This window comes from Trematomus bernacchii, unplaced genomic scaffold (genome assembly GCF_902827165.1).
Source record: "Trematomus bernacchii unplaced genomic scaffold, fTreBer1.1, whole genome shotgun sequence".
NCBI classification, from domain to species: Eukaryota; Metazoa; Chordata; class Actinopteri; order Perciformes; family Nototheniidae; genus Trematomus; species Trematomus bernacchii.
In genome coordinates this window covers 13,400,123-13,413,102 of record NW_022987705.1, presented here as the reverse complement: position 1 = coordinate 13,413,102, position 12,980 = coordinate 13,400,123, and the positions used below count along the sequence as shown (strand labels likewise).

Here is a 12,980-nt window from a genome sequence, read left to right as displayed (position 1 = left end):
TAGTGTTTTTGCAAGTTTTATTTTAAGTACCTGAATACTTCTTCTACCACCCACACTATGTCCTTAAAACTATTTGGAAACTAAGATATGTGAGAAAACAAAAAAACAAAATGGATAAATGTAATGTTTATCTATGCTTGATAATAGTATAATATAGAAGACCAACAAGTGGAAACATGCATTACACCTTACCGGATTTCAACCTATTATAACTTCCAGATTAATTAAAAATGTCATTTAATAAACACAAAAACTAATGACATATATATGTTATTTCACACTCATATAAAAAACAAAACACAAACGTGGCCTCTAGGAAAGCACATTTATTTGAAAACCATCAAAATATCTGATATACATTACAGTATGTTTTTTGAAAAAATATCCCTTTACTTGCCCACATCACATAGCTGTAGGCAGTGTAATATCATACAACTGGAAGTTATTGGCTTGAAGACAACCTCAATTATCATGGCAGGTAGAAGCTGAAACACCTGGAGGTAAGCTTACGTTTCATGCGTAATGAAATTCATGACAACAAAGTTGGAGCACTGAAATTTGAAATAAAGATAAAACAGAGCTGTGAGTTTTGTCAGGTTCATCAGAAATTGGGAGAAAGCTAAAAATGGGGCCTAGTTGTTAAAAATACAAGCTGAGTCCAAAAAGGTCCTGTCTGTCATTTTTTGTGTTTGGATTCCAGCAGCTCAAACTTGAAATGTGCATGTCTTCGCTTTAAGTTATCCAGACAAGTCTCACATCAATAAAAATGTTATTAGTGTTAAGTCTTTAGTCTTCAATTTTAGCGGTGGCTAAAGAGAAAAAAAACAGCCGGAAGATATTTGAACATGGAGAGTCACCTAAATATGTAAAGATGCCTACTGTATTTGCAGGGCAATGGAAATACTTAAAAGTTGATATTGCTCTACAATAAAATGAAAACAAGGTTGTCAAACAATAAAATGACAACAAGGTTGTCAAACAATAAAATGACAATACATGTGTGTTTTATATTTAAAAAAGTAATCCAAGGCTTCCTGAGTCAGCTAGAACCCAGAGTGTTCAATTTTGTTCAATACTTGCATCCAAAGACACTCACCCTCCCCCAAACTGCTCCAAGGGAACAGTGTTAGAGAAATATGCATACAAAGGTCCAGCTATTGTGCAGTAAAGAGAAAATACATTATCAATCTATCTTACACATTATTATGAGACACATTTTTACAAACAAATAACCACTTTTGTTTTTATGCTGTATGTATCTTTCTTAAGAGCGGTTCCTGGCGGGTATAGATGTGTTCAGCATTGTGTGAACTGTATTGGAAATGGCTTAAATATAACTGTCATTGATTTATATGTAATAGTCCTCCACTTCTACTTTAAATCGACAAGTGCTGTCAGTAAGAAAGAGTGTACATGTTGGAATAAAAGAAAGAATAATAGGGTAAGGTTTCTCTTAGCTGGTAGACCAAGACCTTCTCAACACTTTACCTCAGTGAGTACATCTACTGGGATTAGCAAAATGCCTGCAAAGTTAACACTGTTTCACAAAAACACACTTTTCCTCCCAGATGTGCTGTTGATTCTGTCCTGAAAACGATGTGTCAGTTCTGTGCTGTCAGGGCAGCGGGGGGGGGGGAGACAGGACGTCAGCGTCTCACTGCTCTGTGGACTCAGCGCTCCTCTGGATGTGGGAGATCTCCACTATGGGCCTCAGCAGCTGGAAAGCATCCTGGATGTAAGACGCACTGTTGGATGCCTGAGAGGAGGGATGATTCAAACATGTCAACACCAATTGAAAATCATTCCGAAATGGTCTTGACAGTGCCTGTAAAAGCCCTTTGGCACGAATACCGACAATCAATCTCCCTATCCTGTTACTTCGGCTTTAGAATAATTGATTTTGTCCTTCAAGGAGAAAAGAATGTCGAACAATGATCTGAGATCACATGCACCATGTATTTTCCACTCTTTACTAATCTTAAGAAATTGAGTTTTTACAACTCAATATTTCCCTAAATAATCATGTAAAAGGAAGTTGTATCTTTTGCTGATGCAGTATCCTCATATAGGTTTTTATTTTTTGATGTCCAGATGATCACAGATTTACTTCCTCTGGACTGTTTGAAAATGAAATATTGTGACTTAATGTCACTGTATGTGAAGAGAGTGCCACAAACCTCTAAAAAGACTCCTGTTATCAGCGGGTTGAGGACATCTCCCTTTTCGTTCGACTGTAAAAAAGAAAGATCAAATTCGGTTGGTTTCTGATGAATAAACAGCGGCAGTGTAAAAAGTAGAGAAAAGTTAGAAACATCACACTCACCCCTGCCGTTGTTAAGCAGGAGGTAAACTTCTTGGAAAGCAGTGAGATTTCTTTACACAAGACAACAGTTAACCTGAGGAAGGAAACATACAAATACAGATGTTTAATAACAGTCCAGATGTGACTTTCTACAGTCCTGCAGTGTCCCCAAACAGAAAGGCATCTCACTGTGACAGGGCGCTGGCCTCTGTGCTGCTGTTGGAGAACAGGATCATCTCAGCCAGTTTGTGGAACAGCTCGATGGAGCGAGCCGTCAACTCTGCCAGACTCCTGATGGCTGCAGCGTGGACCTCCTTACAAATACAACACACACACAATCACACACACTAAATGGACAAGAATCAACATGAGAAGAGAAACTGTGTAGATGGAAATATTCAGCTTTCTACAAATACATCCAGCAGCACATAAAGGGTTTACATTAAAACGGTTTCACTTCACCAAATGTCCTGCCTTTACTCTGACACCCACACAAATCAAAAGTCCAATAGCAACGTCTGCTAGGAGCATCTTAGCATGTGAGTAAAGGGTGGTGCAATGAGATAATTGATCAATCAAACAGTCAAGTAAAATTGCCCTACATTTACCGCATCCACCATCCGACTGTTAAAAAAGCAAGTTAATCTGATAGCGACTTCAAATGATTCCCTTCTTTGTAATATGAAATATTGATGATATGAGCATACCTCCACAGAAAGTGTTTTCTTCACACCCTCCTCGCTCCCCTCTTCTTCCTGCTCTGGTTTGGTCATGTCGGTGATCTGGCTGCAGGTGCTCCTACAGGCCTGTTGGAGGTAAGAGACCATGTGAGTAACTTCCCCAACCCAGATTGCTTTATTGTTTACCACAATAAAAACAGGAACTGCAAAATCGAATAGAATCTAAAATAACACCTGTACAACTTGTACTGCCTCAACTCTACATAACTTTTGAACCTGTAATGTATGATTATTTTCTATACCGATACATATGCCTGTTTTTTTTTGTAGGGCTGCATCAAAAAGACTAAAATATCAGCCTCACAAATAATGTTCTCAACTCAAACTGAACAATCTAAAACACAGAAAAGTGTGGGTTGGTACCTTGCTGAGTTTCTCTGCTGTGGCAGTGACACTGAGACCCTCCAAGGACTCTGTTAACTCCCTCTCAAACTCTGAGCCGTCTTCATCTGGAATCAGAAATGTACAATTAATCAATGCAAGTGTATCATTAATGTATCAGACTGAAAACTCATCTCTTTCGACTCTACTTCGAGCAATACAATTACTACCAAAGCACTTATACTAAAAAAAGGACTGGCTTATCTAAAGCCAGTTGAGAAGCACTTGAAATGTGTTGGCTCTATGAAACCTGATGTACTTATATGATTCTGTTTTCTTCAAGTTTGTATCTTCTTGGTCGAATGCACTTATTGTAAGTCGCCTTGGATAACAGCGTCAGCTAAATGCAATGTAATGTAATCATAAATTCTGGTGTGTTTGGGGCTGTATTAATGTGGCAGTGCTAGCATTTCACAGGGATTTTACCTTTCTTCTCGTCCACCTCCTCATCATCAAACTCTACCAGGGAGAAAGACTCCTTGATGAGCTCCAGATCCTCTCTGAGCTGAACCCGCTCATCTCCTGAGAGAGTGGTCAGCACTGACTTCACCTACAGGACACACACATAAAAAAAACACAAAAACAAAGTCACATTTGAGGGTATTATCAGGAGAAATTAATTTCAGCCACAGCAGGTTTCATTGTACCTTAGACTCGCTCTCTCGAGACAGAATCTCCAGTGCCTCGAGGTGTGACAGACCCTGAAATTCGTCAAACAGCATCCCGTAGTGAGCGACCATCTTCTTCTCGGAATCTGAAGACTCTGTTTCTGCCGTCTGCTGCTCCTCACGCTCCTTCGCCTCCCTCAACACCTACGATGCAGAGAGAGAGGAGAAGTTGAGAGAGAGTGGACAAATGTTACCCGTTAGACAATCAGGAGTTCAACTAGAGTTAGTCAGTTTGGTTCACATTAATGCTGATAAAACTGATTTCTGGTATGCTGATTATTTTGTAAAGATACCTAAGTTAAGTTTGTTTTTATTTACATCTTGTGTCTTCTTATTGGATTTATATCCATTGGGATATTTGTCTTACAGTAGTTTTACCCTATTGTTACAGTGCTTTAACAAATGGGATGAAAATGTGCTTTTCTCTTCAAACCAGCAGTTAAATCAAGTTTCTTCTTGCTAGATACATTTTGGTTCAGCTCACTTTTGATTATAAACTGATATTAAGAGGTATGTCATGATATATTATCTGTCTTTATAGGTGTTTGTCCTCCTAATGTGCATGTTTGACCCCAGTATGCCCACCTGAGACAGAGTGGAGTTCCTATTCATCAGCCCTTTGGTCTTCTTGAAGCCAGGATCGCCTTCTGCTATCACATCCATCGTCTTCTTCCCGATGAACTCCAGAGCATCCAGACCGCCAGTTATCATCGTTTTCCCCTGAGAGGAGAAGGAAATACAAATGAAAGAAAAATCATCATTTCCCGAAAGCTGTATGTTCTTAGCATCCATTTTCACTGATGCCATGGTCAATCCTTATCAGAAGAATCAGAATCAGAAGCAGGTTTATTACCAGGTAGGTTTAAACGTACGAGGAATTTGACTTGGTGTTGTGGTGCATACATAAAAGTAAAACAAGAATGCCATGGTTGAGTATTGTGAGTCCAATATCAAAAGTCCACAAAAAAAGTTATGTTTTGGGACAAAGCATGTACTGATGAAAGATAATGTGCATGCATTTGTTCCAATGGTTACACTAGGTATTAAATAAAGACACATGCATACATAAACACTGTTACCTTCCCCCTTCCTACTTCTATTTGTACTGTATACAACTGTTACTACTATTTCAACTCTACCATATGAAACTGGATATTTCAGATGCAAGAACAGTGGATATTCCTGCTTACTGTGCTCTGGACGACGCTAGTGAGCGAAGACAGCATCCCAAACGCACTTTCCACCGCCGCAGAGCCATCGCCCGGCACTCTGTCCGTCTCACTGCTGGATTCAGCTTCAGGAAGAGCAAAAAAAAACACATTATACAAGGCTAAGACAATATGGAGAAAAGGTGGGATGTGTTATCATACAGTAAAGCCCCACCTTGCTCCTTCTGCTCTTCCTCTACTCGCGCCGAGAGTTCAGTGGGACTGGGGAATCCCAGCGATGTCTCAGCCTTCTCTATCACCTGAGTGAGGCCTTGGCCTGGATGGACAGAAGAGATTTAATGGTTGAAAACAGAAATGTGGTGAGTTTAAACCCTAAACATGTGATAATTAGATTACCGGCTTTAGTTCTCAGAGTAGATAACTGAAAGGACCACCATGAGCATTGTGTATATGGTGGTCTATACTCACCCACAGTGGCCACAGTAGCTGTTGCTGTAGATAAGATGGTTTTCCCCCAACTGCCCCAGTATCCCCAGCCACCCTGAGACACCGTGGACTGACTGGGTGTCTGAGAGAGAGGAAGACGGGAAAGAAAGGGCAAAAGAAAAGGAGGAGGTGGAAAGAGAAAAGTTGCAAATGAGTAAGAAATCAATTACTTCAGTGCAAAAGTGATCTTTGGTGTGACCTTTGGGTAGTTACAGAGTTAGGTTTTGCTTTAGTAAAAGAACACCACGGCATCTTGTTTAAAACACATTTATAATACTCAGTGTAGAGCCAGGAGATGACTTGAGATGGTTTTAAATCAGCCTCTCCTTTTAGAATACATGCGTACCCAAAAGTATCTGTCTCAGACATCATTTTATTTTACGTGGCTTAGCCTCACCATGATCGTCAGGCTCAGAAAATGTTACCAAATGTTTGTATTTTTAATGGCATATGCTCTCATACAATTAGCATGTATTTCTAGTATAAACAATAATTATCTCACTGGTGCCTCTGCGGGCTGCTCCTCTACTTTTGGCTTCTCCTCGACTTCAGCTACTGGTTGGATTTCTGGTCTCCTCCTGGCTTTCCTCGTCGGGGCAACGTCAGTGGAGTTGTCAGGAGTGGTCGGTGAGGATCTGTCAGGGGTTTCTGCAGGAGAGCCATCCTCTGTAGACACCTCTGGAGCGGCTGGAGCTTCGCTGTCTGACATCTTAATGTCTTAGTACATGCCTTTAAAGTGAAAATATAACAATTATAACATAATATTTGATGTTTAAGGAAATATCCAATCAGTCTCAATTGTTATATCAAACAACTTAATTCCAGTTGTTACTTTACAGAAAGTGGAATTCACTGTTTTTGTGAAACCACTTTCCTTCAATCAGTGATAACATACATTTCCCAGAATGCATTTCCTCAACACCCAGGGAACAGCAGTCAACTAAGCAGTCAGTTATCTGTGCAGCTGCAGAGTGTCAGTTTAAAGTCCATTCTGGGATTTAGGTGTCCACATAAAGTAGTAAGTACAGTATCTCTGTGCATGCAAATACACATCAGGAATAAGAATCGATGTTATGATGTTTATAATATGAAGCTTACATTCAGTGACATATTCCTTTGACAATTAGCAATATGGTTGTATTAGTTAAATTGCTATAAATGCTTTACATTGAGATGCTAATATGTTATGTTAATTTGACAGAATGACTAGAAGAAGCGCACGTTTAAAACATATAACGCTGTTTGTATAACTATATTAATACACATACTTTAGTGGAAAAACAACACACTGATACACTTTAGCTACACACATTGATATACAACACACATTGATTCACTTTAGCTACCAACTCACCTTGTTGCTGTCAGTGTTTTGATGCTAGCAGTTAACCCCAGCCTGCTAACCTTCCTTCCCCAAATCAACAGCACGACAGGTCTGCCTCTTATATTTCAGTTTGCACCTGTCTTTCAGCACCTTTAACGCCTTTTAGTTTTCCCGTAAACAGTTATTGCTTCAGGGTTTCTCGTTCTTTTTGTCCACAAGGATTAGCCACGTCACATTTTGTTTTTACTGACCAGTAACTGACAGTTAGACACAATGAGAAGAATAGCTTCCGGCTGACTTTTCAAAACAAAAGTTGGTGGCTAAAAACAGAGGTCAAAGGGTCCGTGTAAGTATTCTTGTAAAGCGATTCCATCCAACGAAACAGATTGAAAAACATCTTCATATCAAAATATGTCAAAGATGTCCTCTTTTTATTTTATTTCATAGAATGAGATATTTACTCAAATGTCTCTTTCCTTCAACATACTATTTTATTTTCCAAGCGTTGGAGGTGTAACGATTTTATTTTGAAGAAAGTCAAACCGTAATGCCGGTCATCGCATAAATTAGCTTGATGCAAGAAGTACTAAAATACAGTCAAATCAAAACAGTACTTCCGGAACGGTATTTTTTCACAACAAAATTACAGTAAGGAAAAAAGCTTTAATAATTTTGATTTTTTTAAAACACAAGGCATTAATGTGTATTAGTTGTATATTAATTTATTCTCGAAAAAATGCTAACAATGTGCACTATCCTCAAAACGTTTAACTTGATGGCAAATACAAAATACAAATGGATGACAGTCTTATATGAACATGTTATCATTATTAATTATTAATAGTAATCATAACACAAGCTGTACTTCAGCATGACATCTTTCCACTAGCAGGTACAATCCTATCACCCACCTTCTCCTGCTGCATCTTGGGAGAATTGCCAACAATTTAGCCACACCCACTCCCTCTTACTTGAAGCAGGAAGTAGACGGACCGGACAGGCAGCTCGTGTCTGCTTTGTTCTAACAATTGCGTGTTAAAACTGAGTAACATACTTTAAAACTAAAAGGAATATATTCCAGTTAATTTTTTGGATGTCTATGTCGCTCGAGGATTAGTTGGTTTGGTCGCTGTCCGAGCAGCAGGTGGGAAACATTGTGAATGTTGTCAGTTTAGGTTCTGGTGAATTTGGTGATTCTGTTTTATCTGTAGGTTTTTCCTTCAGTTAAATGCACTAAATACACACATATTATTCCAGCTGAGCTTGACATACTGTTGTTGTTACTTGATAACTATTATAAACTGATTGTTTACTCTACTATTCCTTTCACATAACACCAAAGCATAAATGTACCGTAGGCCTATGTACTGCAATACTACGCTGAGTTATGATATAATAGTCATAAGACTATGTTATCACCCTATACACACTAACCCATACAAGACTGTGCTCCCTAGACATCATCTTAATCAAATTATTTTTAGTTCAAAATAAAGAAAATTAAATCTAATTAGATATCTAAATATGATTTTAGTTAAAAATTGTGATGGAAAAAGCAAAGGCAAAAAATGAGTGGTAATTATTGAAGAAGAAAAAGATGTCTGTCTTTTTATATCGTAAAGTTTTGGCCTTGAACGTCTAGATGTTAATATTTGGTTTACATTTGTCACTAAAAAGGAATAGGCCTAAGTGAAAGAAGATGTTGTGAAAATCCATATGTCTATGTTAAAATACTGAATTGTATAAAGATGAAATGTCAATGACGGATTCTATAAAGATTGTTCTAATATGGACATGACTCTTATGAAGACACAAAAAAGTAAGTGTTTAAAATCCTGTGTTGCTGCGTGAAACATAACAGTAGACTCTTCCTGTTTTGCAGGTTCTTCTCATCTAAATGTGAGCTGAAGCTCTAACTCTTTCCGACATGTTGCCACCTCAGAGACGCCACCTATTTCACCTGCTTCTCACAGTCCTGCTCTTCGGTGGCTGGGCAGCAGACGGAGCTCAGAATGGGTCAGAAGCGGAGGCGGTGCCGGTGCCGGTGCCGGGGCCGGTGGCGGGGCCGGTGGCGGTGCCGGTGCCCCTCATGCGTCTGGTCATCCTCGCCAGCGGGGACATTGTGGTAAATGAGGGAACCACCGCGCTGATAGAGTGTAATGTGACCGGAGGCTACAATGACACCAAGTGGTTCAACTCTAATGGACCTCTGCTGGGTAAGGACTGAGGAGAGGGCAGGAAATGCTGTGCGGAGAAAGAGTTCATGAAGAACATTGAGTTCTTTAGACCCATAGTTGTTTTTTATATTTAAAAAAAGAAAAAAATACACTCCATCTTCTTGTGTTTTTTATAAAGACCTGAAATCTGTCATTACGGTGTATCCGATACCCTGCCTCATCCTTAATGTGCATTGTTCTGAAACTGTTTTTTCAACAGAGGTTTGTCAAAAACCCTACTATGTCAACAACATAATTACAGCACTCTTAGATAATTAATCAGATCCTTTGCTAGTGCACTTTGACACTACACTGGAGAAGCATTGATGTTCTGAAATCTATAATCAAATCAATATACAGATCAAAATCAAATTGGTGATACAGGGTCCCACAATTTAATGAAGTTAGACTCAATCACTCTTTCTTTGCACCAGCCAATCCTTAAATTGAATGCAGTCAATTCACGGTCAAATGTATGTTAAAGATTCTTGAACATATTGTGCTCTGTCATTGTAATGTTATGTTAAATCAAGAAAAATGTCAAGCTTGATCTGACAATAATGTATTATAGTATCGTGAACCACTTTTTTCTTATCAGGTCGTTTTTGTGTACTTATTTAAATGATATTGAGAAATGAGTGCTTATGGGGTTTGTTGACCTATGTAAATATTTTGATGCTGAGTTACTACAGTGAAGGGGATGAGTTGTTAAAATCAGTTTACATTTTTCCCAAATCGCGGTTTTATAGTTTTTTGGTAAAAAAAAAACCTTGTCATTTGTGTTTCGCCTTCAGATGAAAAATGGCAGATTCAGGAGAATGGAGCTCTGAACATCACTCTGGTCTCCTTCAATGATCGCGGCCGCTACACCTGCGTCACCACCAGTTGGACAGGCGAGACTAAAAACTACACCGTAACTATTCGTGTAGCCCACAACAGCAGTGGCCTGGGCCTGTACTTCGTCATCGTCTGCCTGGTGGCCTTCGCCATCACCGTGCCCCTCAACATAGCACGGCTTTGCATGGTCAGCAGCCACCTCAGGAAGACCGAGAGAGCCATCAACGAGTTCTTCCGCACCGAGGGCGCAGAGAAGCTGCAGAAGGCGTTGGAGGTCGCCAAGCACATTCCCATCATCACGTCCGCCAAGACGCTGGAGCTCGCCAAGGTCACACAGTACAAGACCATGGAGTTCGCTCGGCACATGGAGGATCTGGCTCGAAGCGTTCCTCTGCCGCCGCTCATCCTCAACTGCCGCACGTTCTCAGAGGAGGTCGTGGACACGGGGAACAAAGGGTCTCACGGTGAGACATCGTTGTCTGTGATCAGACCAGATATAGGCCATGAGGAGGAGGAGGTTTGCCAGGCACTACTGTCAAGTGGACGCCACACTGAAGGTGACTTGGATGTCAAAGTTTCGATCCACACAGTTTCTGATGAGGATGCTGAGATGGGCCTACGTTTGCCTGGCTCACGAACAAGTGTGTCCTATGAGAGCAACATATAGGCATAGATCTTAGATCGGTCAGAAAAAAAACACATCTTCGGAAGTGTTAGCTGTCCAAATGCAAGGGTTTAGAATACATTTGAAAAAGAAGAAACATGAGCAAATTGGGTTGAAAATTGGGGATTGTTATCATTAAGATTTAGTGAGTCTGGTTCTGCTTGTTGATTTGCAAAAGAACAGCTCTTTAGCATTTTTCTCTGTCTGTTTTCCACTTTCTTTTCTGTGAGATGGGCATCCTCACTACAAAGGATCTTGTACAATATGACTACAACTGTGGCGAACCAAATATCTGCTGAGTCATGTTCATCCTCCCTTCTGCATGAAAGTATTTCCATGCAGGGATGACATTTGACTAGAGTCATTTGCCACATTATCAATACTACATGCTTTACCAGTGATTTGACAGGTCAAATGTTGCTTTCAGAAACCAAAAAGCTGTTTCAGAACAAATCCTTAATTCTTATAAACTCCATCAACATAGCTCAGAATTTGACAATATATAACTTCATTGTTTATGTTTCAGGACAACAAGTTGTAATAAAATATTGTCATTTCATTGTGTTGATTGATTTCATGTCACTGCTTCCTGTCAATCATCTGACACTCACTGTAAGAAGTGGAAGACTTAGAAATGATGCCTCAATAACAAGTCACTTTGACGTGGATGTTTCAAAGGCAGCAGAGGAACTGGAATTTACAAGTGATTACACGGCTTCAATGTCAAATGAAATGGAAAATGTTTCAAACATTACCATGCAGGTGTAATCTATCACATTTTGATAAATGCATGCCTGTATAAGTCAGGGACTCTTTTTTTTCTTAATGATGGTGGTGCAGCATTTCCTCTGCATTTCTCATTTTGGACATTTTCTTTGGAAGTTTCCATGTGTAATGATAAGAACACAGTTTGTCCATATACTGGGTAAGGTGTCTGCTCATACAAATGTGTCCTCAATAACAGCGGCACCTCTACATGGGGTCAAAGGCTCATGAAACTGATTTGTTTCAGTAAAATTAGACCATGAAGATGTTTATAATGAGCTTGTTTATGCTTTGGAAGTTAATGACAAAATAGTCATTTAAAAACATGACATTGTGCTTGGAGAAGTGATTGAGAAGTTTTATAACAAACAAAAATGTTTTAGCCATAATTAGAGACACAACTCCACGGATGTGTTCCTGTATCTCGGGAGTAAAACATGTATATCAGGTACGTGGATGGAACAAGAGTTTGGACAATTTGTGTGTTGTGATACTGTTTATTGGTTGTGATATTCTTTTGCCGAGTCTTGTAATTGTTTATGTGCTGTTGTTGATGTGAAGGTGTAATCATTTAAAGATGTTTAGATGTGTGAAATGGGTGCTGAAAAGGTCATTTGCAGGGATCCAAAGCAACAGTTTCCTATAAGTAATAATCATTAAATAAATGCAATAAAAAACGTCCAAATGTTAGTCTGGTGGTTATTTCTGCCCTTTCAGGTAACACTGCAAATAACCCACTGGGGGGGGATGTTGGGTAAAACTTAACTTTCACAATCATCAGCTATAATAATATTGGCTCATTCACCACCCAAAAAGCTTTTTCATTTTACACATAATGTGCAATATCTTTGTTAAAGAGACAGCAGAGGAATGATTTAATGACCAGATTTATGGGATCTGGTTGAAACAGTGAAAATAGTTAGACAATCTTAAACGGTTGTACATCTTAGTTTGACAGATGTCATAAAAGGGATAAAGCTAGAAAATGCCAGTGTAATATTTGTAATACACACAGTCCAATGTATACCAGAGCATCATTATTTATTACACACAAACTTGAAGATACACATTTATTTCCCTAAATATTTCCCTTAAGCAACTGCTTGCTCCAACACTTTATGTACATGTGGCTTTTTTGGGCAATTGCACTGGAAGAAATCAACACTTACATAACTTATTTTTAGGTGTCATGTATCTGCAATAACACACTACCAATGAACACATTTTTTAATTTCCCCTCTTATTAGAACATGATATACTGATGCTTTATTTAGCTCCTCCTGTACACGGCTGCTGTACTCGCAGTACTTTCTCAGAGGTTAATCTCTTAGAAAACAGCTATCAGTCTGTCCTACCTGAAAATCAGGTTGGAGAGCAGCCACAATAACAATAACCTTGGGCCTCGTTGTTAAATAAAATTGTCAAAAG

The 12,980-nt window shown here is 39.2% G+C and overlaps 2 protein-coding genes across 3 annotated transcripts; one reads left to right on the top strand and one right to left on the bottom strand.

Annotated features, from left to right (window-relative positions):
* Window positions 1-306: 306 nt before the first annotated feature.
* Window positions 307-7,347, bottom strand: fam114a2 (family with sequence similarity 114 member A2). 2 transcript variants are annotated; one of them, XM_034140102.1, is made up of 14 exons: window positions 7,101-7,347; window positions 6,249-6,475; window positions 5,729-5,828; window positions 5,475-5,576; window positions 5,282-5,385; window positions 4,677-4,811; window positions 4,071-4,235; window positions 3,850-3,973; window positions 3,406-3,491; window positions 3,010-3,108; window positions 2,492-2,613; window positions 2,324-2,396; window positions 2,178-2,231; window positions 307-1,756 (listed from the first exon to the last, which is right to left on the bottom strand). In XM_034140102.1, exons 2-14 carry the CDS (start codon window positions 6,453-6,455, stop codon window positions 1,655-1,657), a joined length of 1,473 nt encoding a protein of 490 aa, XP_033995993.1. In that variant the 5' UTR covers window positions 6,456-6,475; window positions 7,101-7,347; the 3' UTR covers window positions 307-1,654. The 2 variants fall into 2 exon arrangements, with proteins under 2 accessions (XP_033995993.1, XP_033995992.1); XM_034140101.1 differs by having other exon boundaries at window positions 2,492-2,616; window positions 7,101-7,346.
* Window positions 7,348-7,971: 624 nt separating this feature from the next.
* On the top strand, window positions 7,972-12,242 carry LOC117490381 (microfibrillar-associated protein 3-like). Its single transcript, XM_034140100.1, has 3 exons — window positions 7,972-8,214; window positions 8,953-9,286; window positions 10,081-12,242. The coding sequence occupies exons 2-3, from the start codon at window positions 8,998-9,000 to the stop codon at window positions 10,788-10,790; spliced, it is 999 nt and encodes a 332-aa protein (XP_033995991.1). The 5' UTR covers window positions 7,972-8,214; window positions 8,953-8,997; the 3' UTR covers window positions 10,791-12,242.
* The last annotated feature ends 738 nt before the right edge of the window (window positions 12,243-12,980 follow it).

Bases quoted from the DNA above. Each gene is read 5' to 3' on its own strand.
- fam114a2 (XM_034140101.1), bottom strand. From the start codon at position 6,455: ATGTCAGACAGCGAAGCTCCAGCCGCTCCAGAGGTGTCTACAGAGGAT. The intron at 4,812-5,281 runs GTAAGCAGGAAT...TTCTCCTCTCAG, and splicing joins CTAGCGTCGTCCAGAGCACA to GGGAAAACGATGATAACTGG. The intron at 4,236-4,676 runs GTGGGCATACTG...TCTGCATCGTAG, and splicing joins GGAACTCCACTCTGTCTCAG to GTGTTGAGGGAGGCGAAGGA.
- LOC117490381 (XM_034140100.1), top strand. From the start codon at position 8,998: ATGTTGCCACCTCAGAGACGCCACCTATTTCACCTGCTTCTCACAGTC. The intron at 9,287-10,080 runs GTAAGGACTGAG...TTTCGCCTTCAG, and splicing joins CTCTAATGGACCTCTGCTGG to ATGAAAAATGGCAGATTCAG.